Source organism: Mesoplodon bidens, assembly GCF_964165515.1.
Source record: "Mesoplodon bidens genome assembly, chromosome: 12".
NCBI classification, from domain to species: Eukaryota; Metazoa; Chordata; class Mammalia; order Artiodactyla; family Ziphiidae; genus Mesoplodon; species Mesoplodon bidens.
Window position 1 is genome coordinate 84,307,263 of NC_138168.1, and position 16,138 is coordinate 84,323,400.

General features: G+C 42.8%; 1 protein-coding gene across 2 annotated transcripts in view; it reads left to right on the plus strand.

The window, feature by feature from the left end:
- The first annotated feature begins 832 nt into the window (after positions 1 to 832).
- Positions 833 to 16,138, plus strand: part of ZDHHC14 (zDHHC palmitoyltransferase 14) — a 278,874-nt gene continuing 263,568 nt past the window's right edge. For both annotated transcript variants that reach the window (XM_081250720.1, XM_081250721.1), the window contains exon 1: positions 833 to 1,255. In XM_081250720.1, coding sequence (XP_081106846.1) covers positions 1,011 to 1,255 — 245 coding nt within the window. In that variant the 5' untranslated portion in view covers positions 833 to 1,010. The remainder of the gene's footprint in view (positions 1,256 to 16,138) is intronic.

A 16,138-nucleotide genomic window follows, 5' to 3' on the forward strand; every position in this document is an offset into this window, starting at 1 on the left:
TTCGCCCAAGAGAAGGAGGAGCCGGAGGAGGAGCCCGGCGGGCGAGGCGCGGGCCGCCGCCCACCGGGCCGGTAGGAGGCGGACCAGCTCGGAGCGAGGCGCGCGCGCCGGGGCTCATCCTCGCAAACAAGTGTCTGTGGCGTTCGCCCCGCGGCCCAGAGACGCGCTCCGCCGCTCCCGGCGGCCCTCCTTGCGCCGGGCCTGGCTCCTATGGGGCCGGTGGGAACCAGGGAGCCCCTGGCCGCGCAGCCCGCGAGCCGCCGCCGCGACCCTCCACCCAGGCGGCCCCGGCAGCTCAGCGCGGGGGCCGCGGACTCGGCTCGGCTGCCAGGCGCGCCGGCGCGGGGTCGCCGCGCGAGCAGCGCCCGGGCTGTCGCCGAGCCCGCTCCTGACAGAATAACGTGCTTGGTTTCCCCACCCCTGGGAGGGGTTGCCGGGGCCGCAAGCTGCCTCCCAGTTTCCATCACTCTCTCCTGGGGAGGATCCGCCGCCGGGAGGAAGGATTAGAATAAACCTGACCGAGGCGCAGAAGTGGCTCCCGAGGAAGCCGGCGCCGGGGCCGCCGCCTCGTGTCGCCTCGGGGCGCAGCGCTCGGGGGTCGGCGGGCCAGAGCCGAGGCGCGGCCGGAGGACCGGGGGCGGCGGGGCCGAGCGAGCGGCTGTGCGAGGAGGAGGGCGCGCGGCAAGCGGGGGGGCGGCTGGGCAGCCCCCCGCGCCCCGCGGGGCCCCGGAGCCCCAGCACGCGGACTGGAAGCGACTGAGGACCGCCGCCGCGGGCTGCGGGCGAGCACCGTCCCTCTAGGCAGGGGATCCGGCTATGACAGCTGGGCTTCCCAAAGGGTTAACCTGGGTGTCCTCGGCAAAGTTGTCGCTGAGCCGGGAGCCCGCGTAGGGGCCGCGGCGCCGAGGCTCTGGGGGCGGCCGGGCGGCCGGCGGCGGTCGTGGCTCGGCGGGGGCCGCGCGGCCGGGGGGCTGCTGGGGGTGTGCGCCCCCAGCCGGCTGCCCTCGTGGATGCCTCCCGGCGGCGGCGGGCCCATGAAAGACTGCGAGTACAGTCAGATCAGCACCCACAGCTCCTCCCCCATGGAGTCGCCCCACAAGAAGAAGAAAATCGCGGCCCGGAGGAAATGGGAGGTTTTCCCGGGAAGAAACAAGTTCTTCTGCAACGGGAGGATCATGATGGCCCGGCAGACGGGCGTCTTCTACCTGACTCTCATCCTCATCCTGGTCACTAGCGGACTCTTCTTCGCCTTCGAGTAAGTGGTGGGGAAAGCTCCCCGACGCCTGGCACCCCTCGCCTCCCCGATCCCTGGCCCTCTCCCCTCGCTACTTTCGTTTTCTAGAAGCCTTATGTATTGTATATTGTTAGATAATACAGACCCCGCTCTCCCTCTTTTTCTTTAAAAGGTCTGTTTGCTTTTCGGTCCCCGGAGATAATGCAGTTCTGGGTCGGGCTCTGGGAGTGGAGGAGAGGGGAGAGAGGACACTTGGAAGGTGTGCCGGCCTTGTTGCTCCCAAGGGTTGAGTGGCACCTCGCAGGTGACTGATTCTTGGCGCGGGCCCTACTGAGTTCGGAGACTAGCAAACCAGCCCAGATGTAGCCTTCTGTGGGAAGCGGGGATGAGGCTGATTCTTAAGTCAGGGATAAACAGAATCGACTTCCTTTCGTGCTCACGAGCTGTAGGGCATCTTGTGAAGCTCAGTTGACTAAATCTTCTACATACCTTCCCTGACTAACGAGAAATCTTGGTTATTTTAGGTCTCAGAGTGTCGGCCACTCCATGTGGCTTGGAAGGATAATTTCATTTTTCGTTCTCCTTAGATGTTCACTCTTGATCAATTTCTGACTTACTATCAGGTTTCTAAACGATTCACTTAAAAAAAAAAAGTTTCAGTAGAAAAATGCTCCAAGCAAACACTTTCCCCTCCTCTCCCAATATTGGGGAACAGGTAAAAGGAGACTGTAGGCCTGTCAGGAAGAGTATGACACTGCATAGTAACTTATGATTCCAGAAACAAAACTTTGGGACTTTAGGGCTTTTATCGGGGAAAAATGTGCATGCACGTCTTCTCCATTCAGGAAAATCAAATTGGCTAGTAGCAACTATCTTCCTGCCAACTAATGAAAGATCTTCTTATTTGTTAGTAGTATTAGATAAAGTAGTTTAACCACATTTCAGAATCCACTTCAATTGCTCTTATTGGGTCCAACATTTGCAATGCAGCTTCTTGTGTAATTCTTGGTATCTTATGCTCAATGAAACTTGTAGCTACTAGCCCCTCCCATTAAAAAAAGAGCAATATATTTATTGAGAGTTCTTTGCTTCTCCTAGCTATTATGGGGCATGATACTCTTTCTGCTTCTGTTGGATAGGATTAAAAGCTTTTGTGTATGTTTACTTTTGTCTGTGGTAAGTATTAATAGGCTCTGATTTTGTGCCTGGTGTTTGATATTCCAAATGCTATCTCAGTCAGAAATGGATGATCTCTTGACAATGTAATACTTTTCACTTAAAGCCCTCTGACTCTGAGGGGAAACATTTTGTGTCTGAACATTGTGCTGTGATGAACAATTTTAACGGGATTGAGTGAGAACAGGTGAGGAGAGAGATCTCAGATAAAAGCTCCTTAATTCCCTCAGCCTTTCTTACAGACAACACCTCCATTTCTGACTATGTAAAATTTCCAGGTCTCTTCTAGAAGTTTAACTTTGGTGCACATTTGAGACTAGTTGGTGGAGTCTGTCTGGGGACCTGGTAACGGGAGGGTAAGGGTATGGAGAGGCTTTCAGAATGACGGGAGAAATGCCCTATTGTTCCTGCTGCTGCTCCCCTGCCCCCATCCAGAGCCACCCTCTTGTCCTTTCAGACCTGGGGAATTGGGGGAAGGGGCCAGAGGTTCTGGGTGATTTTGCAGTCTGAGTCATAATAAATCCCGGCACTGACATGGTGACGCCGTACGGTTGAACAGAAATGCCATGCTTCCAATGGTGGCTTTCATTACAGGTGTTTCCCTAGGTAGAGCATATTCACTATGTTCCTAATGTTACCAGAGTTTTGAATGGATCTATACTGGCATCTTTGTGCTTTTTTTTAGCAGTGTTAAGAGTGGATAAAATGGATTAATTTTGTGATTGTGTTGCAGAGCTTCAGCCACAAGTGTGTTTCATTTAGGATCGTGACCATTTCAGTTTCTCTAAACATCCAAATCCCCACTGTATGGTTAGGGGTCCCCTGCAGTTATTACTTTTACTTTACTTTTACTTTCTTCTTTCAAACACTGCTTTTAACCAAAGCATCATAAGTTCATTTTCACCTCATCTCTGTGTTTCTTCCAAGAGTTCCCCAAAGTCCTCACTAGCAGGTTGTTAGGGATCTTTCTGTGTCAGCGTTGTGTTAACGGATGGCTGTAGGAATAAACATGTGCACTGGGATTTTATTAGCTACTGTCAGCAGCTTCAGTTTTAGATTGGCTCTACATGTATGTGTGTCTTTGGTGTCCCTGAGCATTGCTTCAATTAGGCAATTTGAAATTTCAAGGAAATAGGCTCATCGTAACATGATGCCTCAGTTACAAAAAATCATAGGGCTGCTCAAGTCAGAGAATGTTACGCTTTAGCAAGAATATTTGTCACTGTATTGCTTTTGAGTTCTTTACCATTGCTAATGCCAGAGTGCAATTAAATAACTTTAACCAAATTAATTTGATAAACTCAGAGACCCAATTAGTCACATGCACGGGAAATGAAATGCCAACAGGCTAGGAGAGATCAAGAGAGAATGCCAGGGCTTCCCTGGTGGTGCAGTGGTTGAGAGTCCGCCTGCTGATGCAGGGGACATGGGTTCGTGCCCCAGTCCGGGAGGATCCCACATGCCGCGGAGCGGCTGGGCCCGTGAGCCATGGCCGCTGAGCCTGCGCGTCGGGAGCCTGTGCTCCGCAACGGGAGAGGCCACAGCAGTGAGAGGCCCGTGTACCGCAAAAAAAAAAAAAAAAAAAAAAAAAAAAATAAGAGAGAGAATGCCAGTTTTGTCTGCTCTCTGTCTGCCTTCCTTCAGCTATTTATTGAGCATATACTATGTGGTTGCTATTTTGATTAATTTCATGTCTAGATAACTTTAATATCAGCAGAATTTGTTTTTAAACACGAAGGTCCATGTTTCTCCATACTGTAACACAAAGGGAAATATGAAATTTGAAAATAAGACATATAACTTCTTTTTTTTTTTTTTTTTTTTAAGAAGATGTTGGGGGTAGGAGTTTAGTAATTTATTTATTTATTTTTGCTGCGTTGGGTCTTCGTTTCTGTGCGAGGGCTTTCTCTAGTTGCGGCAAGCGGGGGCCACTCTTCATCGCGGTGCGCGGGCCTCTCACTATCGCGGCCTCTCTTGTTGCGGAGCACAGGCTCCAGATGCGCAGGCTCAGTAGCTGTGGCTCACGGGCCCAGTTGCTCCGCGGCATGTGGGATCCTCCCAGACCAGGGCTCGAACCCGTGTCCCCTGCATTAGCAGGCAGATTCTCAACCACTGCGCCACCAGGGAAGGCCATAACTTCTAAACTTAGTTTTAGACCTCCTTTTCCTGCAACTCTTCTCCACCCCACCTCTCCTTCCTGACCTTGAAGAGATGGACAGGGAACTTTGTTCAAGAGAAGTGGACTTCTTGGAATGCAGCAACAGGTGTTGATACTGTCTTCAACCATGGAAGAAAGGCAGGGTGGAATGATTTTTCTCACCTTGAAGATGAAGTGACAGAGGCTTGGAGAGGTTAAATAATCACCTAAGATCACACACTAATTAGTGGCCAGGCTTCTGGCTGGAAAGCCTGTGACCTTTCTGATGCTCTGTGCTGCTCCTCCTCCAAATACAGAATAGTGGTCACAGGCATGTGTGCCTTTCGGAAGGACAGATCCCAAAATTCTTCCCAGAAGTATGACCCTAGACAAATTAGTTGACTTTTCTAAGCCTTAGTTTCCCAGTCTGTTAAATGGGATTAAGAATATCTACCTTTAAACGTTGTGAAGATTAAATGAAGTGTATTCACTACAGTGTCTGATACATAGTACTCATTAAATGGTACACGTTATTAGAGCAGAACTTAGAAATAGCCTCCCAAGGACTCTGGTCACCCGCTTCTGAGAACCTGTGAAGGACGGAGTATGTGGATTGGGAAGCAAGCATGACAGTGATAGCATATTAGGGCTGAAAACATGTGGAACTGTGTAGTCTGCAGTTGAACAGAGACCTTTGCGTGAGTCTGCGGGGCAGCTTTGCTCTTGCGCCTTTTATCCAGTCCCTGAGCAAGGGCAGTGAGCAAGCCTACGAGAAGCAGGGACTGGATTTCCTTTCCATCTTTGGAGCTACCGTCTCAGAATCGAGAAGACAGTAATAAAGCACCTAGAAAAAACCCGAAGCAACTCTCCCGTCTTTGTCAAGTAGGGCGGGGCTCTTGATCTTTAGACGTCTTTTATTCAACGTATGGAGTACTGGTCCAGAGTGACAGCGTTACATGGCTGTGTTTAAGAGGGAAGGACGGACGTTGGTTGCAGTGCCGTGGAGACATCTCACTGCTCCTTGCACTTACTGAGGGGCTGGCTCATCAAAGACTCCCTACAATGTCCTCATTCTCACACACCCCAGAATTGCCGTTTGAAAAGATCAGTGAACATTAGCAATTTCTTTCTCTCTGACTTACACATATAGCCCACTTTTTTTTTTTTTTTTGCGGTATGCCGGCCTCTCACTGTTGTGGCCTCTCCCGTTGTGGAGCACAGGCTCAGCGGCCATGGCTCACGGGCCCAGCCGCTCCGCGGCACATGGGATCTTCCCGGACCAGGGCACGAACCCGTGTCCTCTGCGTCGGCAGGCGGACTCTCAACCACTGCGCCCCCAGGGAAGCCCCTATAGCCCACTTTTGTTTAGAGTTGAAAATTTGAAGAAAAAAGTCTTTGGTCCTGAAGTACTGACATTCATAGTCTCTTGATCACAGCTGCAGAAAGAAGTAGATGAACTGAGTTGCAGATGAGGTTCCTGTTTCCAGGAGCCTCCCCTGAGGCCAGGGAGGCCTGCTCGGATCTTGGACTTGACTGTCTCCCGAGTCTATGCTGTGACCACAGACAGTTTGGAGATGTTATTAGGGCCGAAGCACTTGAGCATGTGGCAGCATTCTTAAACTTCTCCTCACCTAGAAGTCCATTGGTGATTCTTTAAAAAAGCCGTGTTTTTCTTCTCTCTTGTCCTCCCCTTTCACTTCCTTCCCTTCTTTTTCTTCGTTTCTTCCTCCTCTTCCTTCTCCTCCTTTTTCTTCTGCTTTGGCTCATCCCCTCTGAAATAATTGAGGAATAATTGGTAGTCAGTTGAACTGGGGTCATGTTTGCCTTGAAGATGGAACAAGGGACTGTCTCCATAAGCAAAAGTATCATTTCCAATAATAATGTCTCCTTTTTAGATTGGAAATCCTTTATTATCTAGTAGAGGGTACTGTCCTTACAATATGTAACGATCTCATCTTTTCTCAACTGTCCTATTCCAAACTGCATCAAGTTCTCCATCACCTCAGAAAACGTCTGGAAAGTGTCCCATCTTTGTCTGGCCAGATGCTGGCCATGCTGTGCATCGTGGAACACCATAGGGTTGATAGTAGGTGATGGTAGGTGACCATCAGCACCTTACACTGAACATTTTCTATTAACATAGTAGACAGTGTCAAGGATACTTTACTTTATAACCCACTGTGGCTCCACAAGAATTTTCAGTGGCTTCAAAACCTTGTTAATGGCCTCTTGACATGGTGCACTAACCTATTCATTTATGCGTGATTAAGATTTGTTTTGTTCACTGATGTTCTTCCCCCAGCACCTAGAGTAGTATCTGGTACATAGCAGACTCTCAGTAAATATTTATCATTTAATGAAATAATAGTAAAATTGAAACAGACTGAAAAATAACTTCCGTGTGCTTCAGTTTTTCATTTTGTAAAGTTGGGAACATTAATAAAATGTAAAATTAATATCTTATAGAACATATTTGCCTTGATTATCAATGTAATTCTTCTGAATTCAGAATCAAATATCATCCCTTTTCCAATGTATCAGTTGAAGCAGAAGAAATAAAAGATTTTCTTAGTTACTTAGAAAACTAGTTATAGAGTTGTGATATTCTCTTCACTAACCAAGGCTTCTTTCTATTTTTCCTTTATTTTATTTTATTTTTTTTATTATTATTTTTTTTTTTGCGTTACATGGGCCTCTCACTGTTGTGGCCTCTCCCGTTGCGGAGCACAGGCTCCAGACGCACAGGCTCAACAGCCATGGCTCACGGGCCCAGCTGCTCCGCGGCACGTGGGATCTTCCCAGACCGGGGCACGAACCCGTGTCCCCTGCATCGGCAGGCGGACTCCCAACCACTGCGCCACCAGGGAAGCCCTTCCTTTATTTTTTAACTAAACACTTTAAACAGATAAAACACTCTGTGAAGGTTACCCAACAATATGAAGGTTACCCAACAACCACCAACATGTAGAGTAATTTTGCATTTTAGAGGTTCTTGTCTTTGGATACTTGAATTTATATAATAGGACTTTTAAGGATTCTGTTGACTACTTGTATTTCACTGTCTTCTCTCAGCTAGTGGGAACTGACATCAAATTATGCAGAAAGGACTCTTGTAGGTTCCTATAACAGGGTAATGATGATCAATTATTTATTGGGCTATATTTACATAACCTGGAGATTTTTCTTTTGCAGTACAATGCTACACATAATTTATTCAAGGCAGAGTTATTATGTCTTAGCAAGAGAAATTAAGGGTTTCAAGGAAGTATGTTCATTGTTTTGTAGCTCAGGTTGTTAGGAAGGGGAAAACAGTGGTGGTCAATAGATGCTTATAATTAGATACACCCAGAAATATGGATCTGATAAAATGTCAGTTGGTTCAAGTAAGAGTTGGGGACTTTCTTAATGCTTTTGTTTAGTTCTTCACTAAATATAAAAGTTGGTCCTAATTCAAACTAATTTTTATAAACTGGATAATCTTCTAGTATTTCTCCAATTCCCCCCCATTTAAAAAATATAATATTAGATTGATATAGAAGATTATATATAACAACACACATGCAATTTTGAAATAAAATACTTTTCATGAGTATAAAGAGCCCCCATGAAACTACCACTCACTCAGGAACCATATCAATACCAGGGCTTTTGAAAAAAAAAAAAATTACCAGGGCTTTTGAATCTACTTATATCCTTTGGGTTTCAGCCTTGTCCCATCTTCCTGCCCCTCCCTGAGGTCATCACTGCCTGAGCTAGTCATTATTAATGCCTTGCCCTTTTTTCCTCAAGATTGTTGAATGTATGCATTCCCAAACAATAGGTTGTTTAGTTTGGCTTATTCTTCTGTATAAAAAATATAAAGAAAATTTTCTTCTATATATAAAAAAAAATGAAAATCTTTTATTTAAAAAAACTCTCTCTTCCTCCTCTCTCCTTCCTCTCTCTGACCCATTGAAGAGTAAGTTGCAGATGTCATGCTCTTTTATATCCATATTTTTCAGCGTGTAATTCTTGAGAAAAAGGGTGTTCTCTTATACAAACACAGTATTAGCATCAATTTCAGGAAATTTGACATGGATACAATAATCCACATTCAAATTTTGCCTTTGTCCCAATACTGGTGGGTTAAAGTTTATCATTTTGGTATTTGTTTTCTATTTATCTAATATGTTTTTTCTCTTTTCCTCTTTCTTGCCTTCTTTTAGGTGAATTGCCTGTTTTTAGTATTCCATTTTATTTCCTTTAAAAAAATGTGGGCTATGCTTCTTTGTATTTTTTTAGTAGTTGCTTAAGAGATTAGAATATGCAACTTTACTCTTTAATAGTCTACCTCCAAATAGTAATATTGTACTTCAGAAATAGTAAAGAAACGGATAATGTTATAATTCCACTTCTCCCACCCTTTGAACTCTTATTGTCATATATTTTATATCTGTGTATGATACAAGTCCAGTAATGTTATTATTTAAAAGCAGTCAATAGTATTTAAAAGAAACATAAATGTATATACATATATAAAATAAAACCTATACAAACATATAAAATCTAAGACACATATACATTTGTACATATATGAAATAGAGATAATTTTAAATAGAATTTCGTATTTATCCTCACATATTTACTATTTCTGGTACTCTTTTTTTTTTTTTTTTTTTACATCTTTTTTGGAGTATAATTGCTTTACAATGGTGTGTTAGTTTCTGCTTTATAACAAAGTGAATCAGTTATACATATACATACGTTCCCATATCTCTTCCCTCTTGTGTCTCCGTCCCTCCCACCCTCCCTATCCCACCCCTCTAGGTGGTCACAAAGCACCGAGCTGATCTCCCTGTGCTATGCGGCTGCTTCCCACTAGCTATCTATTTTACGTTTGGTAGTGTATATATGTCCATGCCACTCTCTCACTTTGTCAACTGCTTACCCTTTCCCCTCCCCATATCCTCAAGTCCATTCTCTAGTAGGTCTGTGTCTTTATTCCTGTCTTACCCCTAGGTTCTTCATGACATTTTTTTTTCTTAAATTCCATATATATGTGTTAGCATACGGTATTTGTCTTTCTCTTTCTGACTTACTTCACTATGTATGACAGACTCTAGGTCCATCCACCTCATTACAAATATCTCAACTTCGTTTCTTTTTATGGCTGAATAATATTCCATTGTAGATATGTGCTACATCTTCTTTTTTTTTTTTTATTGCGGTACGCAGGCCTCTCACTGCTGTGGCCTCTCCCGTTGTGGAGCACAGGCTCTGGACGTGCAGGCTCAGCGGCCATAGCTCACAGGCCCAGCCACTCTGCAGCATGTGGGATCTTCCTGGACCGGGGCACGAACCCGCGTCCCCTGCATCGGCAGGCGGACTCCCAACCACTGCGCCACCAGGGAAGCCCCTGTGCCACATCTTCTTTATCCATTCATCCGATGATGGACACTTAGGTTGTTTCCATCTTCGGGCTATTGTAAATAGAGCTACAATGAACATTTTGGTACATGACTCTTTTTGAATTATGGTTTTCTCAGGGTATATACCCAGTAGTGGGATTGCTGGGTCATATGGTAGTTCTATTTGTAGTTTTTTAAGGAACCTCCATACTGTTCTCCATAGTGGCTGTACCAGTTCACATTCCCACCAGCAGTGCAAGAGGGTTCCCTTTTCTCCACACCCTCTCCAGCATTTATTGTTTCTAGATTTTTTGATGATGGCCATTCTGACTGGTGTGAGGTGATATCTCATTGTAGTTTTGATTTGCATTTCTCTAATGATTAATGATGTTGAGCATCCTTTCATGTGTTTGTTGGCAATCTGTATATCTTCTTTGGAGAAATGCCTATTTAGGTCTTCTGCCCATTTTTGGATTGGGTTGTTTGTTTTTTTGTTATTGAGCTGCATGAGCTGCTTAGAAATTTTGGAGATTAATCCTTTGTCAGTTGCTTCATTAGCAAATATTTTCTCCCATTCTGAGGGTTGTATTTTTGGCTTGTTTACAGTTTCCTTTGCTGTGCAAAAGCTTTGAAGTTTCATTAGGTCCCATTTGTTTATTTTTGTTTTTACTTCCATTTCTCTAGGAGGTGGGTCAGAAAGGATCTTGCTGTGATTTATGTCATAGAGTGTTCTGCCTATGTTTTCCTCTAAGAGTTTGATAGTTTCTGGCCTTACATTTAGGTCTTTTTTTTTTATCATAAATGGGTGTTGAATTTTGTCGAAAGCTTTCTCTGCATCTATTGAGATGATCATATGGTGTTTCTCCTTCAATTTGTTAATATGGTGTATCACGTTGATTGATTTGCGTATATTGAAGAATCCTTGCATTCCTGGGATAAACCCCACTTGATCATGTCGTATGATCCTTTTAATGTGCTGTTGGATTCTGTTTGCTAGTATTTTGTTGAGGATTTTTGCATCTATATTCATCAGTGATATTGGCCTGTAGTTTTCTTTCTTTGTGACATCCTTGTCTGGTTTTGGTATCAGGATGATGGTGGCGTCGTAGAATGAGTTTGGCAGTGTTCCTCCCTCTGCTATATTTTGGAAGAGTTTGAGAAGGACAGGTGTTAGCTCTTCTCTAAATGTTTGATAGAATTCACCTGTGAAGCCATCTGGGCCTGGGCTTTTGTTTGTTGGAAGATTTTTAATCACAGTTTCAATTTCAGTGCTTGTGATTGGTCTGTTCATATTTTCTATTTCTTCCTGATTCAGTCTCGGCAGGTTGTGCATTTCTAAGAATTTGTCCATTTCTTCCAGGTTGTCCATTCTATTGGCATAGAGTTGCTTGTAGTAATCTCTCATGATCTTTTGTATTTCTGCAATGTCAGTTGTTACTTCTCCTTTTTCATTTCTAATTCTTTTGATTTGAGTCTTCTCCCTTTTTTTCTTGATGAGTCTGGCTAATGGTTTATCAATTTAGTTTATCTTCTCAAAGAACCAGCTTTTAGTTTTATTGATCTGTGCTATCGTTTTCTGGTACTCTTTATTTCTTCCATCTGTATTATTTCCCTATGGCCTAAAGTACTTCTTTCAGCATTCCTTGTATGCAGGTCTGCCGGTGACAAGTTCTCTTAGTTTTTGTTATGGCAATGTTTATTTTGCCTTCATTTTTATTTTGCCTTCAGTGTTTATTTTGCCTTCATATTTTCACTGGATATAGAACTCTAGTTTGACATTTTTTTTCTATCAGAACTTTGAGGATGTTGGCCCATTGTCTTCTGGCTTCTTTTGTTTCCAATGAGAAGTTAGCTCTTATTTTTTTATTTTTTCTTTTTTTTTTTTGCTTTATAACAAATTTAATCAGTTATACATATACATATGTTCCCATATCCCCTCCCCTTTGCGTCTCCCCCCCACCCTCCCCATCCCACCCCCCCAGGCGGTCACAAAGCACCGAGCTGATCTCCCTGTGCCATGCGGCCGCCCCCCACCAGCTATCCACCCTACGCTTGGTAGTGTATTCATGTCCATGCCGCCCCTTCACCCCGTCACAGCCCACCCTTCCCCCTCCCCACATCCTCAAGTCCACTCTCCAGTAGGTCCGCGTCTCCATTCCTGTCCCACCCCTATGTTCCTCACGACATTCTTTTTTCTTAAATTCCATATATATGTGTCAGCATACAGTATCTGTCCTTCTCTTTCTGACCTACTCCACTCTGCACGACAGACTCCAGGTCCATCTACCTCACCACAAACAGCCCAACTTCATTTCCTTTTATGGCTGAGTAACATTCCACTGTATATATGTGCCACATCCTCCCTACCCATCCATCCGATGATGGACACCTAGGTTGCCTCCATCTCCGGGCCACTGCAAACAGGGCTGCCACGAACATTCCGGCACATGTCTCTCCTTGAACCATGGTTTTCTCAGGGTATATGCCCAGCAGTGGGACCGCTGGGTCACATGGCAGCTCCATTTGCAGTTTTTTAAGGAACCTCCACACCGTTCTCCATTTTTTGCATTTCCCGCTGTATGTAATGGGTTAACTTTTTCCCAGGCTGATGTTCTCTTTATCCTTTGTTTTTTGTTTTCAGCAGCTGAATGAGGACATACTGAGGTGTGGTTTTCTTTATATGGATCCTGCTTCAGGTTTACTAAAGCTTTGGGGATCTGTGGAGTGATAAGTTGGAAAATAAGTTTTGGAAAATTTTCATCCAATATTTCTTCAAAAATTTTTTTTGTCTTGTTCTCCCTCTTCTCCTGTAACTCCATTTATTTATTTTTATAAATTTTATATAGTTCCTTATCTATCTATCTATCTATCTATCTATCTATCTATCTATATATAGTTATATAGAACCATTTTATATAGTTCCTTAGATCTTGGATTTTTAAAATTTTTTTCTGTTTTTTTCTTTTATTTCTTTGTGTTTCAGTTTGACTAATTCCTATTGGTCTGTCTTCAAGTTTACGGATCTTTTTCTCTCCTGTGTTCTGTCTATGATGAGGCCTCTTTGATACCTTATTATTTTTTTTTTTTGCGGTACGCGGGCCTCTCACTGTTCTGGCCTCTCCCGTTGTGGAGCACAGGCTCCGGACGCGCAGGCTCAGCGGCCATGGCTCACAGGCCTAGCTGCTCCGCGGCACGTGGGATCTTCCTGGACTGGGGCACGAACCTGTGTCCCCTGCATCGGTAGGTGGACTCTCAACCACTGCGCCACCAGGGAAGCCCAATACCTTATTTTTTATTTTCAGCATTTCTGTATTTGAAAAACTAGTTTTTTTAACATTGGTTTAAAAAAATAATTTCCATTCTTCTCCTGAAATTATGTTTATGTCCATATTTTCTTTTTTTTTGCATGTGTCTTTTTACTTTTATTTTTTTAATTTTAATTTTTTTGAATTTTTGAATTTTATTTTATTTATTTTTTTATACAGCACGTTTTTATTAATTATCCATTTTATACATATTAGTGTATACACATCAATCCCAATCTCCCTATTCATCCCACCACTACCCGCCGCCACTTTCCCCACTTGGTGTCCATACATTTGTTCTCTACATCTGAGTCTCAATTTCTGCCCTGCAAACTGGTTCATCTGTACCATTTTTCTAGGTTCCACATATATGTGTGAATATATGATATTTGTTTTTCTCTTTTTGACTTTCTTCACTCTGTATGACAGTCTCTACATTCATCCATGTCTCTAAAAATGACCGAATTTTGTTCCTTTTTATGGCTGAGTAATATTCCATTGTATATATGTGCCACATCTTCTTTATCCATTTGTCTGTCGATGGGCATTTAGGTTGCTTCCATGACCTGGCTATTGTAAATAGTGCTGCAGTGAACATTGGGGTGCATGTGTCTTTTTGAATTATGGTTTTCTCTGGGTATATGCCCAGTAGTGGGATTGCTGGGTCATATGGTAATTCTATTTTTAGTTTTTTAAGGAAGCTCCATACTGTCTTCCATAGTGGCTGTATCATTTTACATTCCCACCAACAGTGCAAGAGGGTTCCCTTTTCTCCACACCCTCTCCAGCATTAGTTGTTTGTAGATTTTCTGATGGTGCCCAATTTGACTTGTGTGAGGTGATACCTCATTGTACTTTTGATTTGCATTTCTCTAATAATTAGTGACATTGAGCAGCTTTTCATGTGCTTCTTGGCCATCTGTATGTCTTCTTTGGAGAAATGTCTATTTAGGTCTTCTGCCCATTTTTTGATTGGGTTGTTTGTTTCTTTAATATTGAGCTGCATATATATTTTGGAGATTAATCCTTTGTCCATTGACTCATTTGTAAATACTTTCTTCCATTCTGAGGGTTGTCATTTCATCTTGTTTAGTTTCCTTTGCTGTGCAAAAGCTTCTAGGTTTTTCATTAGGTCCGATTTGTTTATTTTTGTTTTTATTTCCATTACTCTAGGAGGTGGATCAAAAAAGATCTTGCTGTGATTTATGTCAAAGAGTGTTCTTCGTATGTTTTCCTCTAGAGTTTTATAATGTCTTGTCTTACATTTAGGTCTCTAACCCATTTTGAGTTTATTTTTGTGTATGGTGTTAGGAAGTGTTCTAATTTCATTCTTTTACATGTAGCTGTCCAGTTTTCCCAGCACTACTTATTGAAGAGACTGTCCTTTCTCCGTTGTATATCCTTGCCTCCTTTGTCATAGATTAGTTGACGATAGGTGCATGGTTTTACCTCTGGGCTTTCTATCCTGTTCCATTGATGTATGTTTCTGTTTTTGTGCCAGTACCATATTGTCTTGATTACTGTAGCTTTGTATTATAGTCTGAAGTCAGGGCGTCTGATTCCTCCAGCTCTGTTTTTTTGCCTCAAGACTGCTTTGGCTATTCAGGGTCTTTTGTGTCTCCATACAAATTTTAAGATTTTTTTGTTCTAGTTCTGTAAAATATGGCATTGGTTATTTGATAGGGATTGCATTGAATCTGTAGATTGCTTTGGGTAGTATAGTCATTTTCACAATATTGATTCTTCCAATCCAAGAACATGGTATATCTCTCCATCTGTTTGTATCATGTTTAATTGCTTTCATCAGTGTCTTAGAGTTTTCTGCATACAGGTCTTTTGTCTCCCTAGGTAGGTTTATCCCTAGATACTTTATTCTTTTTGTTGCAATGGTAAATGGGAGTGTTTCCTTAATTTCTCTTTCAGATTTTTCATCATTAGTCTATAGGAATGCAAGAGATTTCTGTGCATTAATTTTGTATCCTGCCACTTTACGTAATTCGTTGATTAGCTCTAGTAGTTTTCTGGTGGCATCTTTAGGATTCTCTATGTATAGTATCATGTCATATGCAAAGAGTGAGAGTTTTACTTCTTCTTTTCCAAATTGTATTCATTTTATTTCTTTTTCTTCTCTGATTGCCGTGGCTAGGACTTCCAGAACTATGTTAAATAATAGTGGTGACAGTGGACATCCTTGTCTTGTTCCTGATCTTAGAGGCAGTGTTTTCAGTTTTTCACCATTGAGAATGATGTTTGCTGTGGGTTTGTCATATATGGCCTTTATTATGTTGAGGTAGGTTCCCTCTATGCCCACTTTCTGGAGAGTTTTTATAATAAATGGGTGTTGAATTTTGTCAAAAGCTTTTCCTGCATCTGTTGAGATGATCATATGGTTTTTATTCTTCAATTTGTCAATATGGTGTATCACATTTATTGATTTGCATATATTGAAGAATCCTTGCATCCCTGGGATACCCCACTTGATCATGGTGTATGATCCTTTTAATGTGTTGTTGGATTCTGTTTGCTAGTATTCTGTTGAGGATTTTTGCATCCATATTCATCAGTGTTATTGGTCTGTAATTTTCTTTTTTGTGGTATCTTTGTCTGGATTTGGTGTCAGGGTGATGGTGGCCTCATAGAATGAGCTTGGGAGTGTTCCTTCCTCTGCAGTTTTTTGGAAGAGTTTGAGAAGGATGGGTGTTAGTACTTCTCTAAATGTTTGATAGAATTCACCTGTGAAGCCATCTGGTCCTGGACTTTTGTTTGTTAGAAGATTTTTAATCACTTTCAATTTCATTACTTTTGATTAGTCTGTTCATATTTTCTATTTCTTCCTGGTTCAGTCTCGGAAGTTTATACCTTTCTAAGAATTTGTCCATTTCTTCCAGGTTGTCCATTT